The 14,545-nt window shown below is 44.5% G+C and overlaps 1 protein-coding gene across 4 annotated transcripts in view; it reads right to left on the bottom strand.

The window, feature by feature from the left end:
- ENOSF1 (enolase superfamily member 1) overlaps nt 1-14,545 on the bottom strand; it is a 29,974-nt gene that overhangs the window by 13,018 nt on the left and 2,411 nt on the right. The window contains exons 2-8 of one of the 4 annotated variants that reach the window (XM_042962261.1): nt 11,025-11,133; nt 5,860-5,975; nt 3,768-3,854; nt 3,378-3,404; nt 1,193-1,265; nt 1,028-1,066; nt 583-665 (exon numbers count right to left, since the gene is read on the bottom strand). In XM_042962261.1, the coding sequence (XP_042818195.1) occupies nt 583-665; nt 1,028-1,066; nt 1,193-1,265; nt 3,378-3,404; nt 3,768-3,854; nt 5,860-5,975; nt 11,025-11,133 (534 nt within the window). Of the gene's footprint in view, nt 1-582; nt 666-1,027; nt 1,067-1,192; nt 1,266-2,514; nt 2,798-2,878; nt 2,900-3,377; nt 3,405-3,767; nt 3,855-5,859; nt 5,976-11,024; nt 11,134-14,545 lie in introns of those variants that run through there. The other 3 variants (XM_042962262.1, XM_042962264.1, XM_042962263.1) reach the window with 3 other exon arrangements.

The raw sequence follows: 14,545 nt of genomic DNA, 5'->3' as shown, positions 1-14,545 counted from the left end.
TTCCTCATCTCTATGGGAACAATGTCTTTAATTGTTCACACTCCTCAAAGGGCAATGGAGCATTGATATCCCTCTTGTTAAAGCTAGGATATCCTGCAGCATCCAGAGAACTAATGGATGTGAGGGTAACAAACAGAAGCTAGTCTTTCTCTCAGCTGCAGGTACAGTGCAGTGGGATCAACCTCGCACTGACTGCAGCCAAGTACCAGCCACGGGGCCACAAGCGTCACACAACTCACAGCTTTTATCTGGAGCCTCCAAACTACCCACAAGACCCGTATTATTTCCCCATTTCACAGTGAGGAAACCGAGGCTCAGCATGGTTAGGAGTAACACTGCACGACACTACACTGCTGTCTCTGCCTGGGGTCAAATCCCGGACTGTCCCCTTCCAGAACCCATGGTGGGACATACAAGGTCACAGAGTCCCATGCCCACAATATGAGTGGCTTTACTTTTGCTCCAGTAGAAGTGCTTTCAGAATGAGGCCTTGGATCCACAATGATCTAGAAGGGCTAACAAGAAAACTCCAGAAAGCCAGGAATATAAAACCTGTCTACAAAACCAGCTTCGGATGCCCACCTGCTTCAGCGTGTCATCCGAGTACCCCAGCCAGGCGCATGATGTCGTGTAGGCAGGGTAGCCATGCATCAGCATTTGCCTTTCTGTGGAAACACAGAGCTTGTCAACATTTGTGCTTTCCAGGGACCTTCAGGATTAGAATTGCCTGTAGCTAAACTGCTGCCCCCAGAGAATCCAGCAGTTCTCCTTCTGACCCTGCCTTTCACATGCACCCAGCCCCAAACCCAGCCTTTGGTCACATTCACAATCATGCAAATACCAAGGCTGTCAAACTACCCCAGGTCTTCCTGTCACACCCAGGACACATCCAGACGCAACCGCCCATCAGAGGGCCTGGCTGCTGGGCACGAGGCATTTGGGAAGACGATATGAACCCCCAGACGAAAGGGACATTCAAAAGGACAGTGACAGCAAAAACAATGAAGGAAATTTCCTCACCACCCACCTCTCTCTTTTTTGCCAATTTGACCTTTCTGCAGTATTCCTGGGGAAAAACAAAAAAGTATCATCACTTTTTTAGACAACTAAGCATGCATGCTATATGGTAGGTATGGTATGCCACATCAGTGGTACCAGGAAACTTCAGTTCTGTCACTTGAGTATGACTCACCATAGGCTTCCTCCTCAGTCAGGACGTCTGTGATGTACCTGAAATCTATGCAGGATAACAGCATCCTGGGGTCCTGGCAGTGTGACAGGAGAGGGGAAAGGCCCAAATCAATTCACAAATGGCTTATGTTTCTAAGGATGTGCTTACACTGATACATGGGATTACCCTTTCCAGGAAAGGACCTTTGGGATTTGTGTTAAATTGTTTGATGCTGTCATTCCTTGGTGTAGAGCCCTTCAGAGGGTCAGGGCTGACTCCCAAAGACATCCTCAGGTGCTCCCGCTGCAACCCCCTCCTCCCTCCCCGTCCCTTCCCTCTCCTGACACCTAGGCTCCAACCATCCCAACTAACATGGCTTCTGGAAAGAGGATCCGGCATGAGGCAAGCACTCAGCATGAGTAAGTGGATAGATGAGCGCCTGGTATCTCTCTAGACATCATTGCTCTACACATCAGGGCTGACTGGGATACTGGTGCAGCTCAGCAGGAGAGGAAAGAAGGCTGGTATCAGAGCCAGGCTCCCCGGGTCAACCCTATGCCCACTATTTATTAGCAGCATGACTGTGGTCAATTTTTTCTCTTGTCAAATTGGGTAATTCACTTCACCAACAGGTACAGAATGGATTAAACATGGGAGGCCACCCTGAACCATCACTGGCTGTTCTCTCCCCGCCTCTTCCTGCCCCATGCTCACTGCTCTGGCCACACTGGCAAGGCCAACATCTCAGCTGGGCCTCTGGTTGAGACCCCTCCCCATCTCAGTCTAACAGTTGGGAAGCAACCAGTAGCTTCACTCCCTCTCAGGTTTTACTCTGACCAACAGTCCTCCACTAGTCTGTCAAAAATTGTAAAAGCTCAGGGCACCTGGGTGGCTCAGTCAGTTAAGTGTCCTACTCTTGATTTCGGCTCAGGTCATGATCTCTCGGTTGTGTGATCGAGCCTTGTGATGGGTTCTGCAATGGGCATGGAGCTTGCCTGGGATTCTCTCACTCTCTCTCTCTCTCCCCCCACCCCCCCGCCCCTCGCTCAGTCACCTGCACATGCACTCTCTCTCTCTCAAAATAAACATTTTAAAAAATTGTAAAAAAAACTCAACGCTGAGGTTCTGCCTCTTTTAAGACTATCGGCCACTACTGAAACAGGAAATAGAATCCATAAGAATGAAGTCACACCTCTCTGGTGCCTCTCAACTCATTCAGTTTGGAGAGTCGCCTCCTACACCCCCTGAAAGCCTAACCTTAAGCCTAGAGGGTGGCTCATGTCCTTCCCCTTCAGATGGGGCCCCCAGGCCACCTGCAACCATGTCGATGGTGTGATATCCACCTGTCTTTACTTTCTCCCAGAGAAGAGACGATGTCTGCTGACCAACAGTCTTCAAAGCCAAGGTGTTCTTTGTTTTTCCCAAATGGTGATGTCAAATAATAACAGGGCCTTCATCTGCTGGCTACCAGGATTTTAGTGACCACATAAGACATCACCCTAAGGCAGCTGATGCTCAAAGAGATTAAGTGACATGCCTCAGGTCAACCTGCCAGAAAGTAGAGGAGCCCACATTCAAAGCCAGGTCTGCCTGGGTCTGAAGGTCACCCTCCTTAACTTGCCCATTGCCCAGCTTTTTTTCCTCCTCCCCTGGCAGGCACTCTTCCCTGCCACAAACAGGACAAGGAAGAAGGAAACACAGAGGTACCTATCTTCAGCGTTTGGCTCCTTCTCTTCCGGAATCAGATAATGGAGACCACAACACTCTAAATTCAAAGTGACCAGATGACATCTTAATAATAACATCTTGCTCTTCAGAGTTTGTGAAACACTTTTATCATTTGGTCTTTCAACCAATTCTATGAGGTTCTCAGAGAAGTGATGATTATCCCCTTTTCATAATTGGGAAACAGAGGCTCAGAGAATTTGCATTACATGTGAAGCCTCCACAGTGGGGGAGGCAGGACCCAAACTCAGTGCTTCCCATGGACCACTGTGTGTGGGCACACCCAGCTGTTACCTCAAATACCAGAAAATAAATATTAGGGTTTACTGGGGTTTTACTTTACCATCACTATGGCGATCCACAGACAATTCTGAATATATTTGCTGCTTTACAAAAGGCAAGTAATCCACGAAATCCATCTCATTTATACTGCAACACTATTATAATTGTTTAACGTTATAATGTTAAAGAATTTACTTACCATGTCAACAAGTAACTTCCACAGAGGCTTGGGGAAAAAAAAAGAATTTTAAATCATGTGTAAAGTGCCCACTTTTTCCCCTGAAAGTAAACTCAAACTCTCACTTTCAAACACCTGCCCACCAGCCCATGGGCACACCCGGATCTCTAATGCTGCCTCCTGACTCCTCACCTCTGCTGCTCTCGCATTTCTTTCTCAGCCCTTTCTAACCTACTCCTATGGTTTCCTAACTACTGCCACGGAGAAAACACATCAAACAAATTTCCACATTGCTTTTGGAGGCCTGCGTCTTTGGTCTTTAGAAGGCTGCTCGTAGAGGAACTATTTAGTCCTCTGCCACGTGTTGGATTATTCCACAGAGCTCCTGCAAGTGCTCCTCCAGTGAGTTACCTTTCCCTCCTGCTTGGCCCACAGGTCCCACACAGCGTTGAGAACAGCCGCGGTCGCCAGATGCACAACACCTTTCTCAGGACCAATCTGGTTAGGAAGCAAAATACACCAGCAATTCTTAGACATGAAAGAGATAGTTAGGTCTCCTAGCCAGGGACACATTTCAAGAGTTAAAAGCCATCAATAAAAGCTCACAAAGAGGTTAAGCTTTTTTAATATACTATAAAAAACTTTTTTTTTTTTTTTTTTTTAAATTTTAGAGGTTGGGGGCAGGGTGGGGAGAGGAGCAGAGGGATTGAGAGAGAATCCCAAGCAGGCTCCACGCTGAGCATGAAGCCCGATCTCACAATCATGGGATCATGACCAGAGCCAAAATCAAGAGTCAGGTGCTCAACTGACTGAGACACCCAGGTGCCCCATGTTTTTTTTTTTTTTTTAATAGTTTCTAACCTATAGAAAAGTTGCAAGAACAGTACAAAAAACTCCTGTATATTACCCCCAACTCTCTTTCTGTGTATGTATATACAGACAAATATTATATATATATATATATATATATATATATATATATATATATATATATATATTGTGTGTGTGTGCACACACACACATAATATATATACACAATTGATTTTACTGAACCATTTAAGTTGCAAATATCATGCTCCTGGAACCCTAAATACTTCTGTGTGTAGGTCATAAAAACAAGGACATTTTCTCACATAACCACAGTACAATGATCAGATTCAGGGAATATAACATTGATAAGAATACTATTGCCTAAAACAGTCCATAATCAAATTCTGCCAATTGTCTCAATAACGTACTTTATTTTATTAACATTGCATTTGGTTGTTCTGTCTCTTCAGTCCCCCTTTATCTGGAAACGTTTTTCTTATTTTTTTAAGAATGCTGTTCTTTAAGAATGCTGTCAAGATGCTGTTGACATTTTTAAAGCACATGGGCTGGTTGACTTGTAACAGTGTTCCTCAGACTGGGATTCAGGTCATACTTTTTTGGCACAAATTCTAAGTAAGCAATAATGTCCTTTTGGTTTTTTATTAGGGCTATTATCTTTTAGCACTTAGGTAAGTCAGTGTCCACTGGGCTCTTACTTAGGGAAAATGGTAACCTCACAGTGTAAGATTACTATTGTCCCCAAACTGGGGCATCCATTGATCATTCTTGCCTCAATGAGCTATGGCTACAATGTTTGCAATACAGTGATTGTCAAACGTTATCATTCCTTTTACGTTCTTCTGTTCTATTATAATGACAGGCTTTCCCTAGCTGCTTGTTTACTACCTGAATGAACTCATGGATTCTTATGTTATTCAATGAGCTATAAGCCATTACTAACAAATTTATTTTGATCCTTGAATTGTCCCAGATTTGGCCAGTGGGGACTTCTTCAAGGGAATGCCTTTAAAAGTAAGTTCAACTTGCTTTGCAGAAAGTTAAAAATGAAATCCAAGGCAACACAGAATGCCTTCCCTGTGCCTTTCTATGTGCATAGATGAGAAACTGAGCAGAGTTAATAAAAAATAGAGCTGATGTTGGGAGACAAGGGCAAGGTCCCAGTTATTGGACTGATCTTACTGTGACAGAATCCTTTCTCTAGAGCCTCACTCTTCTCATGCCTTGAACTTAGGGCTCAAAATATAGACCTATACATGTAAAAGTGCTCCGGTCTCCATCTTTTTAACTTTGCTCTTCTCTTATGTTTCTGGCTTTAATAACTTCCTCCCCCAACTCTAATGCCACCCACATTACCTCTGACCCAGAAAGGATGCCCATTCAGTACTTTATCTTCTAGAGTGTCTAGAACACTTCTTCCATTCAAGGAGTAGAGATGAGGTCCATAGGGCAGAGATAGCTCTCAGGATCCAAATATATCCAGATTCAAGTCTTACAGAAAGGAATATCAATTACCTCAAAACACTGATTGTCTAAATGGCTGAAGCCCTAATTTAATAGTGTTTTACCTTAAAATTGTAAGCCTGTCTCTGTTTTCACATTTGTTGCAATCAAAGCACATCTTAGACCTTAGTAATATTACTTGTAGGAACATTTTAAAAATTAGGTCCTTTACCCATCTGAGCTGCCCATCACTGGTGAGCTGCCTGTAGAAGCCTCTGAAGTCACCAACGATGTCCCCGAGGTCCTTGTTAACCACATGGTGGGCGAGGGCATTCACAGCACAGGCAACTATTAAATAAGGATTCAATTCTTGGGTATGTCTTGGTATGATGCCAATAAATTAAGACGTGAAAACACCACAACTACTGTGGGATTTTATGAAAGAAATTTTAATACAAAAGGCACATGTTTTGTTTTGTTTTTAAAGTTCATTTATTTTGAGAGAGAGACAGAGAGAGAGACAGAGAGAGACAGAGTGAGTGAGAGCAGTGGAGGGGCAGAGAGAGGGAGAGAGAGAGAATCTCAAGCAGGCTCCCCACTGCCAGCACAGAGCTTGACGCTGGGCTCGATCCCACAAACCGTAAGAATAATGACCTGAGCTGACTGAGCCACCCAGGTGCCCCTAAAGGTACATGTTTTTAAATACTGCCTCAAATATGTCTTTTGGGTTTGTCATAAATAATACCACATATATAATACAGCTGTTAATCCATACACTGAGCTTAATATCTGAGTAGAGCAAACACATTTTGAATGGTTGCCATTTGAAAAACTGAGCCATAGGTATGAAAGTTTATTTTATTTTTTGATATGAAAATTTAAATCCTATTCCCAATATATTTTCTTGTTCACTTTATAAAGTGTCCAGTCATTTTCAAAATCAAACTTCTCTATTTCATTGTTCCTAAGGAATAAAGAGACTGATTTATCAAATTAAAAAAAAAAAAAGCAGTGGGGGGAAGCGCCTGAGTGGCTCAGTTGGTTAAGCATCTAACTCTTGATTTTGGCTCAGGTCATGATCCCAGGGTCCTGGGATTGAGCTCTGGCATCAGGTTCTGTGCTGAGCTTGGGGCCTGCTTGGATGAGAAACTCTCTCTCTCTCTCTCTCTGCCCCTCTGGCATGCTCTTTCTCTAAAGTTAAAAAAAATAAAAGTAAAAAAAAAGAGGTACTTTCCAATTATTGTCAAGCATAGAAAATATCTTGAAGTCACACTATAACACACTACTAAAGATGAAACGAATTTGAAATAAACAATACTTAACAGTAAAATGTTAAAGTACATGAAAACACTTTTCTTAAAGATTTAATTTTTTCCTATTGATTTATGATATACTATGCTTTAAGTTTATTTATTTTGAGAATGAGTATGAGCAGGAGAGGGTCAGAGAGACGGGGAGTGTGAAATCCCAAGCAGGCTCCGGGCTATCAGCTCAGAGCTCAACATGGGGCTAGATCTCATGAACTGTTTGACCATGACCTGAGCTGAATCAAGAGTCAGATGTTTAACCTACTGAGCTACCCAGGCACCCCACTATGTGTTTTCTTAAGTAATTTGAAGGTCAAATTTAATTTGGCTCAGAATTACCATCCTTTTTTTTTTTCGTATTTTACTTAAAAAGGCTTTATTGTATTATTTCAGATGAAGAATAAGTAACAGATTGAATTGGAAAGACCCTTCTACCCTTCAGTCATGCTAGAAAACAATTAGTACACATAAATGACCAAAATAATCAAATCATCTAGCCCCAAAGCAATTAATTTGTTATAAATTTTTTTTGATAAATTTGTTGTTTGGTGTTGCCATTTCTGTGATTATTACTCAGGTCATTTCATAGGATAGCTGTTCTACTAACTACTGGTGCAGTTTTACTATCCTCCAGATCCTAGGAGAAAGACCTCTGACATATCTGAAAGAAGCTGTCAGGATGCGCCCGGCTTCTATGTGGAACAGTGTTCATACATGAATGCACACCTGCTCTCAAATGTAGCATTAGGGCTGGAGCAACCATTGCATGTTCTCTAGGGCTTCTGTTAAGGGCTATAGAATCATTCCAGTTCAGATATGCATTCCCTAGAACTGTGAGAAGACAGAATCCTTCTCACACCTTGATGGTTGGTGCTCTAGGATTAAAGACATCTGAAGAGCCAGTCAGCAACTCACAAAGAGGTATATACCATCATCTAGTTAAAACCTCCATCTCGTTGATGAGACAGCTGCTAGAAACCACTGATGAAGCATACCTCTGGTTTGCCCCACATGGAAAATGCCCTTAACAAAGTTGAGGATGAGCTCACCTTTCACAGCTCTAAGAGTTGCATAAGCAGCACTAATGTATTCATCTATAGCACAGATTTTCCTTGCTCAAAAGGAGGGCACTGCAAGAAGGTAACTAAAATTGGGTGCATTCGACAGAAATCTCGGTAGTGGTGGTCATCCAGTGTACAGGACAGTCTGCCTCAGGTTTGCTTTGATGCCATGGGTGGGAAATTCATCTGGAAAAAACTGGTCACTGAAGGCACGTCTTGCTGACTAACTCCCTGCCACCCTCTGGCACAGAAAGGACAAGTCAGTAAGGCCGATGGATGACCATGGGTGTCTGAGCCTGAGGGCTGGTGTGAACCCTTATGGCTGTTTTCTGTCTCTTTAGAAATTCTTGTTTCTTCATCTTTTTTTCTTCTATTTTTTTAAGAACTATATTGGTGTCTTCTATACATTAAAAAAATAACTGTAACCCTCCCTTCCTGTCTCTCTCACACACGCAAACAAGCACTATCTTCACAGTAATGAGGAAAGCACTATTTTTTCTCTTTTTCTAATCATAAAAGAATGCACAGGTAAGTAAGCTGGTAAAAGTGCAGGAGGACCGTGATGTGCTAATGGAATGTTTGAATGTTTTTTCAACTTGAATGCAAATGCCATGTAACACATTCAGTGAGACTGCGATGAATCACCTGAAATAGGGAGCAAGTTTAAAGCTAAAACGGGGGCACCTGGGTGGCTCAGTCGATCAAGCGTCCGACTCTTGATTTTGGTTCAGGTCGTCATCTCGCACACAGTTCAGGAGCTGGAGCCCTGTGTTGGGGCTCTGCGCTGGCAGAAAGCCTTGGAATTCTCTTTCTCTCTCTCTGCCCTTCCCCCTCTCTTGTGAACTCTCCCCTTTCTCCCTCTCTCTAAATAAATAAATAAACTTTAAAAAGCCCATAAAGTTAAAATGGGTTCTGTCATATTGTGGTCTGAAAAAGGCTCCGGAAGCCAACTACATCACCGCAAAAGAAGCATTTATTATAGACATAGAGAGATGGCATCTCCCCTGGCTGAGATGTCCATCAGGACAGCTGGGAGGGGATGGGAATGGAGGAGGCAGAGGTCCATGAAGGCCCAAAGCACAGAGCTCAGCAACCAGAGAGGGGGAGCCTCCTATCTCCTATATCAAGTCCCAGTGAGCACAAAACACGTGCAGGGTCCCCATACTGTGTGCCCCAGTCAGCAAAGTTCAAAGTCTCGGCTATTACCAGAGTGGTTCCAATGGTCCATCCCATAACATATTTTGTAAGCTTGCTGAGTTTTACGTAACCTTTGGGGGCCACCCTATATGGTCTGCAATATGGAGAAGGCAGCTTCATAAAGCACTCAACTTACACCAGAGACCATTAAAGTTGCAGGCAAAGCTGACACACAGCTCACAAACCTATCGTGGCCAGCGGTCACTGCCTTTGGAAAAACATTAACAGCAAATGGTTGACTTAATGGGGAGGGGGACAGGAAATCATTGCTGAGTCTCCTGCTACCTGGCAAAGTCCTAGCTACCCTTCAAGACGAATCTCAAAGCCTCGCCTCTGTTCTGAAGCTGCCCACAGCCCTCCTGGAAAATGAACTAACCCTCTCTCTGTTTAACTTGTACCAAGTCTTTTATTTTTTTTTTAATGTTTACTTCTTTTTGAGAGAGAGAGAGAGAGCTTGAGCGCTCAAGCATGAGTGGGGGAGGGGCAGAGAGAGAGAGGAAGACAAAGAATCCAAAGCAGGCTGCAGGCTCCAGGCTCTGAGCTGTCAAGACAGAGCCCAGGGCAAGAATCTAATTCACAAAATGTGAAATGCGAGATCATGACCTGAGATGAACACTTAACCGAGTGAGCCCCTAGGCACCCCTAACTTGCACCAAGTTTTAAAAAAGTGTCCTTCTAGGGGCAGCTGGGTGGTTCAGTCAGTTTAAGTGTCAGACTCTTGATCTCTGCTCAGGTTTTTATCTCAGGGTCAGGAGTTCAAGCCTCATGTTGGGCTCCATGCTGGACATGGGGCCTACTTAAAAAATAATAAAAATAAAACAAAATAAAAGTTAAGAACTGTCCTCACTGCACAATCGTTTCTGTTAAAGTTCAAGAAAGGTTCCCTTGTCCTTCCTACACACACACACACACACACACACACACACACACACACACTCCTTTCATCTGCTTGACAATATTAGAATCTTTCAGTGGGGCAAGTCTTCCACTTTACATGTAGGGAGAGCCGACAGTGCAAGTACCCATGGAAGAGCTGTCGTATCACCACCAAAGTTAGAGAATCTGTTTCCTTCCTAGATCCTCACTCATCAACTATCATAATTTGGTTTCAGATCCTAATGATCCATGGAAATTGACTGGCAAAGGTCATCTTTTTTTACTTCTTGAATTTTGTACCTTGTGTGTGGATTATGTACTTCAAAAAAAAAAATCAAACAAACAACTGGTATTTAAATGTGGAAAGAAAGCACTTTAGGCAGTCAGGAGTTCTGTGGGGCTAGCTGAGCAGCTGTCTGGGTCTCTGTTTCTTTATTTCTAAAATGTGAGGGGCCTCAAGACCACCACTGAGCTCTCTCCAGCTCTGAGAGAATGACTTCACTCGTGGCTCAATGTGCCTCCTGCACAACCAGCTTTCCCCAGATGACAGCTCCGAACCCAGGCAGCCAGAGGCCCTTCTGCCATGAAAAGCAGTGAACTTGAAACCACTTGGTGTGAAGTACTTTGAAGAACGAGGGGCTCACTGTGCACATCACAATAAGCCTCTCCACATGAATGCCCGTTGGTCCTTCTGGTGTCCCTCAGCCACCATCACCCCCCGCCCCCAGGCCTAGCTCAGACAGAGAAACAGGCTGAGATTCACAGATATTCCCGCAGTCCATCGATGACTGCAAGGAGAAGGGCCAAGTTCTGCCACCTTTTCTCCCAATGAAACAAACTATGAAACACTGTTTTTACTCACCTTGAGCAATGTACATACAGAGAAAAGTAAGGTCACCACTGGAATCTAAGTGCAAATTAAGCATTCTGGAAACTTAAGAGAAGGGTCAACTCACCAACTTCCGTGCCTTTTCCCAGAGTGAAGGTAATTCCATACCCTTTGAGCCCGTCTTCCGCATCGGTCTCTAAGACAACATACGCAGCCGAATAATCAGGGTCTGTGTGCTGCAGGAAAAATGCACCCCGTCCCACAAGGCAAATGTGAGGAATCCAAACGTACACCTCAGAACATCACATAAGAATAGAAAATGCAACAGGAGGGGTGCCTGGGCAGCTCAGTCGGTTAAGCATCTGACCTTGGCTCAGGTCATGAATGATCTCACGGTTTGTGAGTTCAAGCTCCATGTCGGGCTCTGTGCTGACAACTCAGAGCGTGGAGCCTGCTTCAGATTCTGTGTCTCCCTCTCTCTGCCCCTCCCCTGCTCACTCTATCTCTCTCAAAAATAAACAAAAAACTTTTTAAAAATGCAACAGGGGACATGCAAGACGAGCTCCAATTCGATAGACCCCTTGGTGTACCCCATTTTCTGCAGGAGTTCTAAATGGACAAAGGGAAAGTCCTTCTGAAAGATCCATATTATTTTAACAAGGGCAACATGTCCATTTTTAGTGTCAGTGTGCAATTAGACAAATTGCAAACTTGCAATGATCAGCTTAGATTTTAATCCGGAGTTTTCTGATGATCAGCTTAGAGTTTAATCCAGAGTTTTCACCTAAACTACTTCTCTCAACTGTCTGAGCAGAGCTATATTCACAAGGTTTTTGTTTTGATTTGCTTGGGGTTGTTTTTTTCGTTTAGTTTAGTTTTGTTTTGTTTTTTTTGAGAGAGCATAAGTGGGGGAGAGGGTCAAAGGGGGAGAAAGAGGAAGAGAATCTTGAGCAGCCTCCATACCAATGTGGGGCTCAATCCAAGACCCTGAGATCATGACCGCAGCTGAAATCAAGAGGCAGACACTCAACTGACTGAGCCCCACAAGTAGCTGCAAATGGAAGCAGCCAAGGTTTCAGAAAGCCTCACAGAAAATTGAGCTTATCTTTGTTGCAATTTGCAGCAGGGCTGAAAAGACAATGGCACAGGTCAAGGAAATCACTGGGGGAAAACAAAGAATAAAACTTCAAAACAAATTAGCCTGTTCTTTGTTTTTTAACTTTCTACTAACAATGGTATTTTGATAAGTGTTTACTGACAGACTATTATGAAACTCAACACTACTTGTCAATATGGGAGATGCAGAGGTGAAAAAAATCAGTCTGTCTCTAGAAATCTCTCACAGAGTGAGGAGAAGAAGCCAACACACAAGAACCAGGCGAGGGCAGTTCTAGGACAGTACAAGGTAAGGTGCTAATACGTGGTCAGCCAGAAGTACCACAGAAGGGCAAGAGGGAAAGAGGAGGGGAAGCAGGGAATGAAGACAATGGGATGGACAAAGGGACAGATGAAGGCATGTGGGCAAGGGGGAGCAATACGAAACCCCAAAACCTGGGAGACAGAGGAGTACAAGGCCCCTGAGGCACTGGGTGGCAAGTGAATGGAGACAAGCCTGCATAGGGGGTGAGGGGGGCAGATAATGGAGACCCCCAAAGCCAGGCAGAAGATCCAAATGCATCAAAAAGGAATGCACGGTGCAACTACTGAAGACTGGACGATGACAATTTATTACTGTTTTTATTATTATTATTATTGTTATTATTACAGAACATTTGTTGTTCTGGCACACTGTTTTAAAAGCCACTTAACTTAATCCTCACAACAATATTATAAAGTAGGTGCTATTATCCCTGACAGATGAGGAAACTTGAGTTTAAAGAGGCAGAATTGAAATCCCCATATTCAGGGAAGGGGAGAAGGCACACACAGTGGACAGGAGGTCTTTGTCTGGCATCAAAGCCTAGTGCGGAGGGGGGCACTGGGTGTGAAGGGTTGCTGAGCTGTGTATCAGAGACTGTGCAGAGCGCTGACCTGGCACAGACATGTATGCCCTTAAGAAAGTTACAGTTTAGAAGCCAGGGTTACACAAACTCTACTAACATGAGGCAGGACATAAGCCTCTGGGAGAAATGCAGACTAAGGAAGCCAGGCAGAGAGCACCATCAGCTGAATGCACTCAAGGCTGGAGGAGGCTTTATGATGAAAATAGAACCTTGAGTCAGCAGGTTGAGGATGGGGAGCTTTGCAGCAGTGGGGGAGGGCACGAAGGACCTGCAAGTCGGGAGAGAATACTTGCGTGACAGTGGCAGTGAAGAGACAAAAAAGGGAAAGACTGGGGTGCCTGGGTGGCTCAGTTGGGTAAGTGTCCCACTCTTGGTTTCAGCTCAGGTTTGTGATCTCACGGTTCATGAGTTGAAGCCCTGTACTGGGCTCTGAGCTAATGGTGCAGAGCCTGCTTAGGATTCTCTCTCTCTCTCTCTCTCTCTCTCTCTCTCTCTCTCTCTCTCTCTCTCCCTCTCTGCCCCTTCTCCCACTTGCACTCTCTTCTCTTGCAAATAAAAAATATTTTTTTAAAGAAAAGAAAAGAAAAGAAAAGAAAAGGGAAAGACTGAAGTGTGTTTCAGGATTGGTGACACCCTGGTTTGACCACTGGGTTCTGGAGAGGGGAGATCCAGAAATGAGATCGGGAATCATTGGCCTACAAGGGGGCACTGAACCCGTCAACACGGGGCGGGGGGGGGGTGTCTTACTGGGAGTGTGCAATGAGACAGGGGTGGAGGGGGAGTGGAGGGAAGGGAGCAGGGAGCAGCCTTGAAGCCTGAGCTTTGCAGAGGGAAGAAGGGGATCAGTACAGGAAGCAGCAGAAGCCAGCCGGGGGCAGAATGATGGCAGGAAGAGGAGGCTCAGCAGACAACATGACACGCAGACCAGGGGTAAGGACCCTGGAAGCAGAAATAACGTCAATCCCAAGAGAAGGAAGGAGACAAAAGTTGATTACAGATGAAGGAGGAAGTAAATGTAAAGGTCAGAGGCCAACAGGAATGAACCAGTAATTTAGCGTGTAGTGGGAAAGGAGCAGACAAAGAAGGAAGTAGAGGTGTTAGGGTCAAGGAAAGGTGATTCCAAAATGGGAATCCCTGTCTTTGTGGGACAGAAAAGGAACCACTGGAAAAAGAGACTAAAGAAGAAAATACTGGATGGAGAGGGAGGGGAGAAGAATGGGGGCCTTGGGAGTCAAAAGGGGTGGGAATGGGGACACAGAATAGATTAGTTTGGGAGGATAGGACTTACAGGATAAAGGGAAAGAAAGACGAGAGGGTTGGTCTGGAGACTAATGGGGGGAGATGGGGTTAAGGGTGCATTTGTTTTCAGTCTTCTGGGTGATGCAGTGGGCAGTCTTCTAACTGCTGGGGGTGCAGGAAAAGGAGCCAGAGCAGCGAAAGAGTGGAGTGGTCTGACACAGGCACTCGAGGGAGCTCAGCAGATAATGGGGAAAGGAGAGGAAAAGTATGCTTAGGAAGTGGTGGGGTCAGCCGGAGCTGGGCTGTGAGCCCATAGCCCCGGGGCTTCTGGAAACTTGATGAGTGCCTAGACAAGCAAGCAACTTGTAAGTACCACCCAGCCTTGAGCACTCCACTTTTCCTAAAA

This window comes from Panthera tigris, chromosome D3, assembly GCF_018350195.1.
Source record: "Panthera tigris isolate Pti1 chromosome D3, P.tigris_Pti1_mat1.1, whole genome shotgun sequence".
Classification (NCBI taxonomy): Eukaryota; Metazoa; Chordata; class Mammalia; order Carnivora; family Felidae; genus Panthera; species Panthera tigris.
Note: the sequence above shows the minus strand (reverse complement) of the source record. Positions and strands in the feature narration are given on the sequence as shown.